The 15723-nt window shown below is 37.7% G+C and overlaps 1 protein-coding gene across 1 annotated transcript in view; it reads right to left on the reverse strand.

The window, feature by feature from the left end:
• LOC149705229 (uncharacterized) overlaps positions 1-13219 on the reverse strand; it is a 52118-nt gene extending 38899 nt beyond the window's left edge. The window contains exon 1 of the mRNA XM_089865446.1: positions 10717-13219. Coding sequence (XP_089721572.1) covers positions 10717-11368 — 652 coding nt within the window. The 5' untranslated portion in view covers positions 11369-13219. The remainder of the gene's footprint in view (positions 1-10716) is intronic.
• Positions 13220-15723: the final 2504 nt, after the last annotated feature.

Here is a 15723-nt window from a genome sequence, read left to right on the forward strand (position 1 = left end):
GCGACGTTGCTAACTCTCAGACAATACACCTTCCTCCTAAATAAGTAAAGCAATTGGGGTTTGAAGAGCCGTTAATTTGTTGTAAGTCGATTGTAAACTCCCGATTTATTGGCACCAAGATTTTAACTATAATTATTCAAGGCTGATTGGCTGGTATGATAATTAACGACTCGGATGGTGGGAAGGCAATGATTAAAGCTAATTAAGAGAGCTCCCGGTGAGAGAGAGAGATGATAATTACGCCATTTACCAGGTACCATATCTACGCCACTAAAAAACCTGTATCGATGCACTTAAAGACCTGTCGCGGTCGAAGAAATGTGTTCGACAATTCTACGGATTTTCTTGATGAATTTCACGGAGTTTACGAGCAAAAGACGAACAAATCTGGCAGGAACAGAGTCGCCATAAGTTTATAAGTGATATGTTCCATACGTATGACACTACCAATAATGTCAGAGACTTACAGCTCTAGCTAGTTCAGGAACTACAAGCAAGAATTTCAGACTACACTCTGTGGTTAATTTTGCAGGACCTAGTCATATTTAGTCTGCATTACTATGCCTTTGACAGCACCGCCTCACCAGGCGTACATCGCTTTACCTCGAATCTATGACCTACCTCACTCACTTCGTGACAAGCTCCAGTTTCTAAGTTACCAGTGACAAACTTATGGCCAACACATCACATGAAAGTATATGAGTCGATTACTTCAGCAAAGCGAATTCTCAAAGACATTTTCGATATCTGATGCTTCGAGTGTTTAAGAATATTATATCGTTATTTCGATAAAACAAAATTGTCTGTAGTGGAAGGTAGAAGGTATAAAATTGCCAGTCAGGCTCGTGTAGGTAAAGGCGCGAAAGGTACGGGTGAACTTAAAGACCATATATTTCATTATAAATGCAATAACAATTGCGATAAACAAGAAAGAAAAACCAGCTACGCTATTTATTTATTTATTTTTTGGTAACCCGTAACGCCACGAAGTAATTTAAATAATTAGACTAATAAAATTGATAACTGTTTTTAATTCTATTAAAATCAGATTGATGTTAATTAAGGTAGAGAGATAGCAACACTAATAAATCACCCAATTAAATTTGTTGAACAAGATAAAGGGAAGATAAACTTATTACCTTAATTCAGATTTATAAAATTAGAATAATGCGCGGCCATTTTGGAAAATGGCGGTCAGATGAGTTACTTCCTGTTATCTCATAAACAAGATAAAGGGAAGATAAACCTAACTTAATTCAGGCTTAGAAAATTGCACGGCCATTTTTTAAAAATGGCGGTTAGATAAGTTACTTCCTAATATCTCATAATAAAAATAAAGGGAAGAATTCAGACTTAGCAAATTTGAATAAGACGCGGCCATTTTGAAAAATGGCGATTAGATAAGTAACTTCATGATATAACTATTTTCATTTCGCAATAGATTACCAGACTTACTAGTTTATGTTCTAGCGTTATAATTCCCCTTTAAGCTTAATCGTTAATTACATTAATTTAAGTAATTCGCCACCGGATCAATTAAGAAAAATCTCAGATCATTCCCTCCCCTATTTCCATCCCCCCTTCCAAAGCAATCTAAATTTTCTGTTAAGGACCTAAATAAAAATCGTACGTATTAAATGATAAGATAATTATTTCTAAAGACAATGGAATTTTTTTTTTGTCCGCGGTTTAATCGCGAGCGAGCAAAATAAACCCGATTCTAACAGAGTTTGCAATAGAGTTTTGGGTATATTAGATAACGTCTCAACTTGTTTTAAAGAGAAGGGAGCGTGGCTTTGTTAGTACTGATTATTGCGACTGGTTTTAAGCCGTGGAGCGCGCATGGCTCGCGTGTGTCCTCCTAAAAGACGACGAAGTCGAATCCGCAATCTCCGCTAACCTTGCGTATTTCCTTGTGCCCTTCGTTTAATAGAAATTGATATGATTTTGATACTGGGGGAAATTGCCAAGTTGCATTTTTTGCCACCAAGGCCCGATAAAGTTACGAAACTACGAACAAAATGTTTTTTTAAAGTTTCGCAACTGATTGTTGTAGTTGTACCAAATATGAAACTTACTAAAAACAAATCTATAGCAACTTGAATTGATGGTAAAACATATCTCTATCAAAAGTGGTATAAACAAATGTATAATAATTTGTCTTTGTGGTAAGAAAACTTATACATATTATTTATAGAGAAAGGCGATAGTTAAAAGTATGCATACACGTGTTTTTAATTTCAATTTGTAAACATTACATTGTCAAAATACTTATTTGAATCCATTTTAAAGGTGTAAACAAAGGCAATACGTAGTAATGTCGAAATATTAGTATATTATTTGGCAGCCATTTTGAAAAAAGGGTTTTAAAGATTAAAATTGATTTCATAAATATACTGTATAGACGGGCAATTTTATATTTGTTATTTCCTCATATCTGCTTTTTCTTTTTCAATCACGAGTTTTGTAAGATAATCCGTGGCTCTCTCGGTTATCGAGAGAGAGCGAGACTCCAATCATATCTGAATATTAAACTAAAAGTATACAGCTACTCATTTAAATTCTCCACCACCCATTGACGTAGGCTACCGAAGGCAATTGCGTGCAAAGCGGAGAGTAAATTAAAATTAAAATAAAAATAAAGCTACTATTAAAATACGGTTGAATGGTTAATCCCTCATTAGTAGATCTGCTTAACACGAATGTATTTAAAATTACGAGAATTATCATTTTTGAAGTATGATTAATTAACAAACAATAGCGTTTCTTAATTGACCATCTACAAAGCTCTTTCGGAAAAGGACCGCGGCTCGACCTTTGACCTTTTCCCATCAAATATTTCCAATCAAATGAAACGCGATATAACTAATTCCGCGCTCCACTTTCGTTTAACCTCAAAAAATTAAAAGAAATAAATTAAGTTCATTAAGAAAAAGTACGGTATTAGGTCTCTGTCAATATATCGCTCCGGTTGATAAAATTTAAGAAAGATTTAAAAGAGGGCGCGGTTCCTCCCTCGCAAATCTCCATTAAAAGGTCAAAATTCGGGTGCCGGCCTCCATATTTCGGTCGAACCCGTTTCGTGAACTCTCTTTTTGCCCCAAATAAATATTCCGAAAAATTGAACGTTTAAATTTTTTTCTTTTAAATTGGTATCGATAATTTTAGGGAATATTTTTAAAAATCGTGGTTGTATCGATGTTGAATCGATTCTTAATTGAAATGACACCCCAGAGGCGTCGAGAATGTTTCGGCGTGGCGCACGACTCAACATCACGACGCGCCCAAAAACCCCAGCTCTATTTTCACCATTAGGAATGATACAGTATGGTTTAGTTATTCGAAGAAGAAATGGTTAATTAATAAGAGTGTCTAAATCTATCTATGAAAACGGTAGGAAACTACTAGATTTGCGGAAGGATAATACTAAACATTCGAATAACTAGGCCACCCTGTTTAAAGATACAGTGAAATGAAACTATTTAAATAGGCACTAACTAACTAACAGATATAGATTGATACGTTTATAATTTAATTCTTAACTCGGACGTTTAAGGAAGTAAATGAGTCTAAGGAGTTGATTGGTTAAAACGGGTCACGAGTAAAGCTTTCATTCTATAATCTACAACATGCGGCACTTAAAAAAATATACGGTTGATACGAGACTAGAATGAGAATTCACCTTGGAAGAAAATTTCGTGCCTCGCCCAAGAAAATTCCCTTATAGTAAATTCCAATCAGAAGTCTCGTAAATACTCAAAAGTAGACGGGTCGGGATAGGACAACTCTTCCCGGTTTACAGACCCTTTAAAGACGCGGACAGCTTAAATAACAAGCTCCAATAGTAATATGGAACTAACAAAAAAATTAAAACTTTGAAGGTTTTGTCCCGTTTTTTTGCCTTGTTAGCCCGTTCTAAATTAAAAATATTCATTTTTAATTTTGAGGTTTTTTTTATGATAATGGGAAGAACTTTCTTTCTCGTTATTCTCGATTAGGTTCTAGTTGGTAATTAGCTTCGGGCCATAATTTACCCGGTGCGCTACTTATTACCGTTCGCTTTTTTTTTTAGGCGGGTAGGGAGACGGGCCAACGGGGGGGGTGGTAGGAGGGGGTAAAGGAAGGGGAACCGTGATACCAATAATTATTGTTATTAAAATGAAGGATATCATATAGCTATGGATGGACCTTCTTGCATCCATCCATGATAGCGGACCATTTCTTATAGACAAATTAACACGCTGAACAATGAAGAGTGGATGAATGTAGCCATTTTAAAAGATGGCCGTGTTTTATAAATTATTTTAAAAGTTTATTTAGCATTTAGTACGTCTATAGGATACAGCATAAGTTTATAAGATATGTTGGCCTTAAGTTTGTCACTGGTAACTTAGAAACTGGAGCTTGTTACGAAGTGAGTGACGTAGGTCATAGATTCCAGGTATAGCGACGCCTGGTGGTGAGGCGCTGCTGTCAAAGGCATAGTACAGACTAAATAGGACTAGATGTACTGGAAAATTAACCACCGAGTGTAGTCAATTCAATTCTCGCTTGTCATTCACCCAGAACTAGCTCGAGCTGTAAGAATCTCTAGCATTACGAAGTTGGTATAAAGAGTGTCATACTTATGGAAGGAACGTATCTTATACACTTATGGATATAGATTTTTAAACAGTATACTAGAAACGGTTGAAAGAATCAACTGGGTTATATAGAAGTAAAACCACTTTGAATCTTATTTTTGGAAAAAGAGAAAGTGTATAACTCGATCCCTGTCCTACGTATTATTTGTATCTGGGTGCACGGCAGTGCACCCGCCAAGTTGTCGTGCACTACCAGCAATCCTTTACCCGAAACATTTCAGCCTCATTTTCACCCCCTCGTAACTCGGTACTGGGGAATAGTACACCACTCATATTTGCCCCTCAAGGGCACAGTGTTAATCCTAGGAAGTCCTCCAACATCCAGCTTTCTAACTCGTTTGGTTTCTGTGATAATCCTATGTGAAAATGACACATTATGAGACTGACTGACTGACTGACTGACACATCATCAAAACCTCTAGGGCATTTCCGGTGGTGCTAGAATGATGAAATTTGGCATACTTGTACCACTAAGCATACAAGCAAAGGGAAAAGTCCCAAAAGCGGGAGTTTCCGCCTTTTAGCCCCTGAAATGGGGGTTTAAAAGTAGAGTCATAATCTAAACCTCTAGGGCATTTCCGGTGGTGCTAGAATGATGAAATTTGGCATACTTGTACCACTAAGCATACAAGCAAAGGGAAAAGCCCCAAAAGCGGGAGTTTCCCCCTTTTAGCCCCTGAAATGGGGGTTTAAAATTAGAGTCATCATCTAAACTTCTAGGACACTTCCGGTGTTGCGGGAATGATAAAATTTGGCATACAAGTAGGACTTAGCATACAAAGAAAGGGAAAAGTCCCAAAAGCAGGAGTTTTCCCCATTTAGCCCCTGAAATGGGGGTTTAGAATTAGTCATCATCTAAACCTCTAGGGCACTTCCGGTGTTGCGGGAATGATAAAATTTGGCATACAAGTAGGACTTAGCATACAAAGAAAGGAAAAAGTCCCAAAAGCGGGAATTTTCCCCTGTTAGCCCCTGAAATGGGGGTTTTATAATTTATATCCCCTCGTAATAGGACATTATAATTTAATTTTTTCGTCTTTTAATATTAATATTTTTTACTAATATGATTCTTTCGTATTATTGCAAAATTTATGTTTTTTACATAATGTTTTAGTAATTAAATTTTTTACTCATTTCCTTTTCATTTCGTCTGAAATGGTTCTAAGCGTGTTTTGATTCATTTAGTTTTTCTTAAATCTATTCTGTTGATTAAAAGTGTTACTTGCCACAATATTGTGTTCTTCGAATAGAAATACGGTTAACAATTATCACAGCCTGAGAAAAAAAAAGAAAGTTGAATGCAAAAAAGTTGAAAAAGGCAAAGCCAAGTAAAACTCTTGGAAAGAACAAATAAAAATCTAAAAGTACAAATGTTTATTTCACTTCATAATCCTACTTCTATAAATCTACAAGAACATGCACGTACAAAAAGGAGTGAAATCTCAAAAAAAACATTTCTGTAAAAATATGCCAAGTTGTTTGGCCGTAAAAAGAAGTGAGATCTAAAATACGGCCAAGTTATTATCTCCAGGTGAACCAACATTTTATTCGACTTAAAACTTCTCAAGAATGTTTTTCTGACTTGGCCATTAGCATTCCAAACTAGCATCCTTCTTCTTTGCACCCGTGAAGGTTAATAACGGAAATTACAAGTTTAACCACAAAGGCTTATCAAGAGTATTTAACCAATTTGATTTAATATTTTAATTTCGATCCATATCTGGAATTAAACGAATCCTTTATATGCTAATGGCCAAGTCAGAAAAACATTCTTGAGAAGTTTTAAGTCGAATAAAGTGTTGGTTCACCTGGAGATAATAACTTGGCCGTATTTTAGATCTCACTTCTTTTTACGGCCAAACAACTTGGCATATTTTTACAGAAATGTTTTTTTTGATTATGTTTTCCGCGTGTATTACGGAACGTTTGAAAGAATGTTAGTTACGTTTCTGGGTCTGAATCGTGAACAGGGTGGTGGTGTAGCCCAGGCGGAAAACGAACTAGAGCCAGCCAAGTAGTCGAATATTCGACTCTTTTTATTAGTGTTACCGCGCGAGGTTATACGCGTTAAGGGCACGAAATAGAGTTACATAAACTTTCCAAGCGTTTTAATTCGAGATTCGAGTTTCGCAATGTTTGTTATAAAATGAAAAGAGAGATTTATTCGTGAGGAAAAACTTCATTTGAGAAAATGTAATTGCGATAAAAATAATAAAAATATAAACAACCCAATACGCTAACCTTCGAGCATAAACCTAAGTCAACATATTATATCCTAAGTTCAGACTAAAAAATATTGTTCAATATCGGGATGCAAATTAAACAATTAATTATCACACTAATTGCGAGAGTAAAGTATTTTGTTTTTCGTACTCTCGTTCCAGCATTCCGCGGGAACGAAATCGAAAGACCTAAATTACTCAATTAAAGATATAAGACGGGGGCCACTAATATCTTTCTTAGATGACAGATAAAGAAATTGACTCGAAATAGACGTAAATAAATGAAAAAAAAAAAACAATATTGGTTATCGTTCATTGGCGCTTGTTTATCGAATTGTATTTGTTCCGTATTGAAAATTTAAAATCCAAATGAATTCTTTTATATTTGGGCTTATTTTGTTCAAATCAAAACCCTTCTCATCATACTGCACGTGGTTGTCTCGAACATAAACAAATACTAAGATATAAAAAGGACATCTATGTAATTTGGGACATTTTTATTAAATAATTTATGCGTTGAAATTTTAGTGAAATGTATGATTTTTAGCTTAGTTTAGTAAATGCATTTCCACATTAAGATTTTCACCTACAAAATTAATATACGCCTGGTAAATTATAACGGTAAAATTAGAGAACGCTATAAATAAAATTTATCTGGCTGATTTGGTGAATTTTCAATTCAAATTAGAGGTTCAAATATGATTTCCAATTTTACTGGTTAAAAGCTATAAGAACAAAGTCAATACAGCACCACGTGTCCTTGTTTAATTAGTCTATGAAGTACCTGGCTGCTCTCACAAACAGGATATTTGGCTTCAATATATATTTTTTTTTTTTTCTGGTTGGGATATTTTTCGATCTGTGGGAATTTTCTTAAATAGTCGCTAAAATTCTTCCCCCGCAATAATAACTCGAATTTGCCCTTCGATTTTACGCTATCAACAAATTCAGACAACTAACACTTTCTTCGGAGCGTTTAACCTCAAATTCCACGCAAATATTCGCTTTCGAATATGGGTCATACCCAATTCTATCAAAAAAAAAAAAATTATTCCATCAAATTTAAGCGAATATTAAAATATTTTTAAAATTAATTTAGTATATATAGTTTCGCGTTTCGGTGCCCTATGACCTCGATCAATTTTAGAACCGATGGTCAGTTAAAAATAATAGCGAAGAGTATCGGAGATCAGAGTGGGCGTAAAACCGGGCCGCAAATATAAGCGCGGGACACTGGACATTGTCAATAAAATATAAAATTATCTTCTAAATTTTTTTATACTGGACATTTCGACCAGTAATTTTTCCCACGATTTGATAGTTTTTAACTATGATATCATAATGTTATACATAGTTTTCGGACAAGGAGGATTCATACCATTTACACGAGGATCCCAGGCTACTTGAAGGACAAAATGCCCGGACCTCGGAGAAGCATGTGATCCTTGTGTAAATGGTACTAGTCCTCGTAGTCTAAAAACTATTATGCATTTCAAAGTCATGAGCGTAGAAGTTGGTAGGGAATTTTATAATAAAATAGCAGAAAACAAGGTAGAGTCACGAATGTCATGAAATTGCGTAAAAGTGTAGAAATGACTAGGTACGACGAAGTGGGATTAAGTGAGCACGGAAGTAATTAGAATACTAGGCTAGGGGAATGTATAAGCAAAAGTATATAGAATAAAAACACAAAAGTACAATTCGTTGAAACTCTCTCTCGCCCCGTGTAATATCCCCCGGAATAGTGTCAACCCCCACCCTTGAGTATGATTACCTTCACCACCGTCGCACGGGGAACAAGCCGTGAATAGGCTCGTTAAGTAGTCCCAAAAATTAAGGTAGGGATCGCTATCATCATGTACTACTTCCTATAAACCTATGACGTCAAGAAGGTCATCCCTGATTGGTTAGTTCGTGTCCCAGCGGGTTGAGGGAAGGCTAGTTTGCTTCTCAGTTTTCACGTCGTCTACGGCCAAAGGCAGCTAGGGAATTTCTTAACGAAGTGTACTTTTTGTTTTTATATCTATAGACTTTTGGTATTAGAAACAAAGCTACATCCCTCGGAAGCGAGGAGCCCCTCGGGAAGTTATAGGGAAAATCCTCGAGATTGGCGGAACAAACTGGCTTTACGGGAAGCAGGGGGTAACGCCGAATAGCAAGCGCGAGTGTCCCGAAATTATTTTGCTCCTGACGCATTCTCACGCCGAGGAGAAACCAGGGAGAGAAAGAGAGAGAGAGAATTCCAAGGCCGGGCCGCTCTTTTTTTTTTTTGATTGCCCAAAAAGGGGTCAAACATGGCCGACGAGAAATTTAAAAATTCGAATTTGGTTTTTTTTTCTTTCATATATTTCATTTGGTTAAATCATGGACGAATTAAACAAGGACGATCGATCGACCCAGGATGGAAGAGTTCGACGCTATGAGCACCTTGTTTCTATCATACTTAACATCCGGTAATATGATGGTGTGTAGTTCAATCCGAGTATGTTAACCAATTTAGTTTCTAACCTTGAAACTAACTCTGTGTTATTAATTTATAAATCTTTGCATACCAACCAGTTGTCCTTGTCTAATTAGTCCATATATCACCACCACCGTATATCCTTGCGAATGATGATTAACTAATTTTTTCTGCAATCGTTAATTACGATACGATAAAGTTGTGGGTGCCATTAAAACCATTTTCGTTTCCTAATATATATATATTTTTTTTATTTAAAAGAAAATGGTGTTTTTTTAATTGAGAGGGTAACCACGGGTAGACGTAAGGAAACGTAAAATATTGGTCGGTATTATAGAGGCGAGGGTCAAAGTCAAGAATAATTTAATTTTTGGCGTCTAGTGTAATTCCAGTTGAAGAAAATGAACGGTCCGTAGCAATTCGATACGGTCGTTTGGAAATAAATATTGCCGCCGCCGCTGTTTGTACATACGTTCAAAGTCGAAATATTTTCGTATAGTTTCTAGTTGCTTTGGAACGACATACAAGTTTAGTTTCTTATAGAGTACCTGGGCAGACTGTTTCCGGTCTACTTTACTATTTAATTGAGTGGTCAAATCTATTCCGGAAGTAATCTGGAATGGACTGTCCTTCCTCCCCCTTTCCATGTCCGATATTCTTTCAAATTTAACACGAGATGAGTCTATTTAGTCTTACAATTTGGTCTAATACATTAAACTGTCGTCACACTGTCACCGATAGACGTTAACCCTAATGTAAGTGAGGTACAACGGTACTCGTAATATTAACCGCAACAACCCACGTTATAATAGAAAATAAAGCCTATGTTTTTCGCCTGTAATTTAATTCTTGTTTTTTCAGTTTGCTCATTTTTCACGTACTCTCTCTATGTATTATAAAAAATGAACAAAACCCTATTAGAGTTTGACGTAACGATACATTGTTACCTAAATACATAATGACATATCACTCTTAATTCATACTTAACGAGTCTCTCATGTTAAATGGATAAAACTCGACGAGCGAGGCCCGTGTTTACTTGGGTTGCGACGGGCCCGAAGGCATCGACAACTAAATACTCGCGGTTTCCGCGTTAGGTCCTGTACCAAAAAAAACCACGCCGACATCTCGAAGATTCCGCATGGCTTCGCTATTCGTGGACGTGACGCGTTGTTACGCTAATCTAGTCACGCGGTTCTAACTAGGGTTTTAATTTAAAAATTCTTCACGAAACTGTAGGCTTTAAAAAGTGACTATAACAAGTAGGGTAGAGTAGAACCTCTTGGGAATAGCTAAACCATGGCGTAACGGGAACCGTTTGGCAGACGTACAAAGAGCGCGAGTAAAAATATAACAAAAGAACCGGAGAAAAGGAAGAAGTTGCACCTACCGAGCATTTTGCTGAGATCGGCGTTATGCAAATCGGGGTTTTCGTCCGCCAGTCGTTTCCGTTCAACTTTGGCCCAAACCATAAAGGCGTTCATGGGTCGACGGATTCTTTGTTCCTGGGTGGCCCTGGCCGATCCCCTGGCGCCGCTAGACGCACCACCACCCGCCGCTTGGACGGTGGACGTGGTGCTGGCCACCGCTTGCCGTGGCCGGGACAGTTCGTTTCCGGTGACGGGAGCCGCCGTCAAATGATGTCCAGCCATGCCGGCGTTACGCATCATCATTTCGTCGTTGTAAGGCGAGACGCTGGTCAGATCGGGCGGTGAGAAGCAAGTACTGGAATCCCCGCTAGATTCGCCTTTCAATCCCGGCGTTTCGGTACCTTGTCTTTCGTAATAGGGTTCAAGCGTCGATCCGGACGCCCCTCGCATGTAGGGAGAAGGCGACCACGGATCACCACCGCTACTAACCGAAGCGTAATACGGATTTTCCGTTTTGGGATGCGCGATATGATGGTAGGTATCCGCGCCATTGTCCGCGGTCATCATGACAGCGTCCTCTTCGCCGGCGTAGCCCAAATCCCGTCGCAATGACGGATGAGCTTCGTTACCACCACCGCCTACGACACTACCTGGACCGGGTCCGTAACTCATCACGTTAAATCAACCGCGATGAACACCGGGGTCTTTCTCGAATCACCGATACATTTCTTATTACGGGTTGTTGGAGGCTCTAACTGAAGGTGGTGGTTCGTGTAGAGGCGATGATTTCGCGCGACGCGACTGAGGAACGGTGGAGAAACAACGGGCACCGCTCAACAAGTTGCGAGACTAAAAGAATAACGATAAAAAAAAAAAAAAGATCTAAGCTTCGTATGCCAGCCAGGTTACGTACGCAACGGAGAGAGAGAGAGAATGAGAGACGGATGAAACGCGCAAACGCAACTACGGCATTAAAAAACTTTCGCCAGCGAGGTATGGAAGCGTGGAACAACGGGGAAGGCCAAACCGGGACGGGGGGGGCAGCTACAAAAGGTAGAAAACGTCTCTCGCGTAGTAATCAAGAAGAATCTACTTCAAGAGGGAATGACAACTCCCTATACGTTTTTAAATCGTTCGTCCAACAAGAATATCTATTCCGCGTTCAAATAGGGCGCGGGTCAAAGGTTGAATCAAACGTCACGTGAATAAAAGAACAACATAATTTTGAAAGATAGCGTTAATTGCCTAGTTTACACTTTTTAATTTTATAAAATGCTACAATTTGACTCTATATTTCATAATTGAAGAGAAACTTTTATAAATTTTTAAAGCCTATATGAGGCGAAGGGATACCGTTGGTCCACCCCTCAGGGTCTATCGTTTGCCTTATACTAATACGATAATGCATAGCGCGTAGTTAATTTTTTCTCCCCCAACTAGATTCTCGTTGACTTTAAATTCATGCCAGAATTTTTTGGAAAGGAGGTAGCTAGGGGAAAGGATTCTAAGAGGAAATGGGCTTCTAGAATTAAAAAAAAAACACCACTTCTCCCTCTATTTCTTCCACCCTCTATCATTCGTTCCCCCTCCCCTCCCCCTCCATCTTCATCCTCATCTCGTCATCGAGATTATCGGCATTCGCCAAGTTCGATTTAATTACGAGCATGCCTGTCATTTCTCACTTAACGATGACAACTAGATCGTTTATTAAACGCTACACCTGCGACCTATTTTTAGTACTACTTATCGGGTCAAAGGTCGTCACGTATTTATTTCTTTTTTTTTTATTATTGAATTAGATTAATTAACAGATGGATATGTCACTTTTTTATCTAAATGAAATACGGTTGGTTAATTTTGTATCGTCGACAAATGTGCATTTCAAAATTAAATCCGGTTATTTATTATATAGCTAATGTATACCTGGCGTTACCCGGGCGGGGCTGGAAACCGGGAAAGGTTTCCCGTCTACGTAGAAGAGCTACATAGTCTATGGGTCCACCCCTAATCAGACAATCACGATGTTGTTTTTCCAACTTTCAATTTCAATTAAAATTAAACGATGCTTGAAGAGGGATTAACCGTAAAGCTAATAATTGTTAGCCAGGGATCCGGAATAGGTTTAATGGTTAGGGATTCGCGGACCCAACCTCGAGAAGAACTCCTGAACCAACCAAACAAATCACACTTAATTCTAATGAACATTGATTAATTCCCCTAGTGTTAGTGATTGATCAACTTCGTAATGCTAGAGATTCTTACAGCTCGAGGTAGTTCTGGGAGAACGACGGAAGCGAGAATTGCAGACTACTGACTACACTCGGTGGTTAATTTTGCAGCACTTCCATCTAGTCCTATTTAGTCTGCATTACTAAGCCTCAATTTGACAGCAGCGCCTCACCAGGTCTCCTTCGCTTTACCCTGAATCTTTGACCTACCTCATTCACTTCGTGACAAGCTCCAGTTTCTAAGTTACCAGTGACAAACTCATGGTGGTAGCGTACCTTATAAACTTATGATAAAATTAAATAGGGGAAAAAAGTTTCCCAATCCATCCACCATTAACGATACACTTTTCTGGCGCGCTAAGTAATCCCTATTTAACATTAAATGTTTTATTGGACAAAAGCCAAGACGCTGCCGAGACTTTAACCCAATACGAGATCGAATAAAAAACAAATCTACCTGTATTAAAAAATATATAATACGCTAGTATTGGATCACAAAAGTTATTTGATTTGGGTGAGCTTTTAAGATTGTTTGCCAATCATTCGTAGAATAACCCGAGTTAATTCTTCTTTTAGAAGTTGACACTGTCATTAAAAATGGACGCCAAAGAAATATCCTTATAATTTTCCAAGGCTTTTATTCTCACCGCGCGCGCGTTACACTTTTTCTAATGTAGTTATTATCATTAGTAAGTAAGTAGTGTTAAACACTAAACAAACTCCAATTTCGCAAAGCCAGATCTTCACTTTTTTCAAAATTAAGACCGCGTGTGGATACAAAGAAGTCCCTTTGTTCGAAGCCATCCATATCCGTTGTCTTTGGATGATCCACATTGCAACGGACAACACCAGACACCTACCTTATCGTCGACAATTAGAGAGGCTTACTTATTGCAGTCTGGTTACTTCGGGGACGTTAGGAAGGTACGGGGCAAGTTGTTAGTACAGCGAGAGGCTAAATTTGTGGAAATTGTCATTGGGACTTATAGCTGAAACGTGTAGCTCCAACGTCAATCACGGCGTTTCGCGGCGGGTGGCGCTGTTTAATCACTTCCTACATTTTACCTAACAGCTGAGCCAAACGCGCTACGAAAAAAATACCCAACGCCGCCATAGACCACCCAAAACGGGACAACTTACGAAAATATTTCCATACGCCTTTTAGCTTAAGAAAATATTTTTCGCAATAGAGTTATGAAACTCGATTTGGCCGCTAATAGAACAAATGGAGTACTAAATATACAAGCTGTTCCAAAGTTCTATGGACCATTTTGGCCCCTCAAGGGATGCTCCCTAAAGGGGACCCTACACGCTCAATAATTTGCGCAAATAACGTTACGAAGTATAAATAAAACCACGTTATCCAGACTAACATTTGTGCAAAGTTCAAATTTAATTTCGCAATATTTTTTCAGGAAATGGAACACCATTTGTGGTAAATTTTGCGTAATAAACTGAAAATATATATTGTACGAGTCTTTTTATCGCTCATAATGTTATTCAAACAATTGAACAATATTTCGCGTTCGAATAACATTAAAGTCTGTTTTTTCGACGCGTTTTGGTCACGATAAAATTGTACCCGGTCAACATTTTTATCGTGACCAAATCAATATAATCAAAAACGGATTTTTGTGAGAAGAACGTTGAAGGTAGCAAATTCACTACCCATCCTCGCATACTTTATTGAGAAACGTCGTCTGCTTATATTTTGACTCCACCCACAAATTCTGTATATCTCTATTTTCGTGGTTAAATATATAAAGAAAGAAAAACTTTAGATGCTTAAAAAAGAAACCTCAATTATTTATATTCTTAACTTTAAAACTTAATTCCACTAAATCGGGAGTTATATAGCATTGTTGTCCACTTTGCTTTTTTACCACTGGCGCAATTTCGGAAAAAATATTTAACCACGAAAATAGAGAAGTCTCTATACACAGAATTTGTGGGTGGAGTCAAAATATAAGCAGACGAAGTCTCTCAATAAAGTATGCGAGAATGGTACCAGAGGCTAAAGCTATGATCCCACGTTCTTAGTGTATAAATCCGTTTTTGATATAATTGAATAAATCATGTGGAATTTAATCAATATATTTGTCCAATAAAGTTTTAAGGTTTTCATGTTGGATTTTGATTTGCGCAATTAGTGAAACGTTTTTGGAAATAATCTATAAGATGATGAATTTTATAGATGTCCCCCATTTAATTTGCGCTAAATATTGAGCGTGTAAAGGCCGCGTGAAGAAATTAGGAAGGTTGTAGCGTGGGTTAGTCCATGAATTGTTGGTCCATTGTCACTACAAAGAGTGCAAGCTGCGTAGTAAAAATATGTTTCTCGGCGAGCGGCGCTTCTATTTTTTATTTATTTTATTATTATCGTCATCGTCATATCCCACAGCCACCACGGAGCGCCCCCACCCCCTCCACCTCCCCCCACCTTTTGAAAGCTGGATAAAAAACAAATTTGACCCCCTAGGGCTACGTAACGCCTTTTACACAACAATCTAAATTCGTTTTCCACTAAAAATATTTTACATTCGTTCTTTCATTCGAAAATAGTTCGAATAATAATATTTTAGAAATTGTTATTTAGAGTTTAAATTAAACCGATTTATTTTGGACTTAATTAAAAAATTTTAATAACAACATAAGTTAATTTTAACTCCGTATAAGTAACATACGAGTAATGTCAGAAATCAGATTATTCCACGCGTTTTGAACAACGATCGTAAATGTCCACAGATGCATTAACTGAATTGTTATTCGAATATTAGAAACCAGGCTTGAAATTAATCT

The sequence above is a fragment of the Phalangium opilio genome, unplaced genomic scaffold, assembly GCF_054372755.1.
Source record: "Phalangium opilio isolate 3A_F unplaced genomic scaffold, DU_Popi_V2 ptg000014l_1, whole genome shotgun sequence".
Classification (NCBI taxonomy): domain Eukaryota; kingdom Metazoa; phylum Arthropoda; class Arachnida; order Opiliones; family Phalangiidae; genus Phalangium; species Phalangium opilio.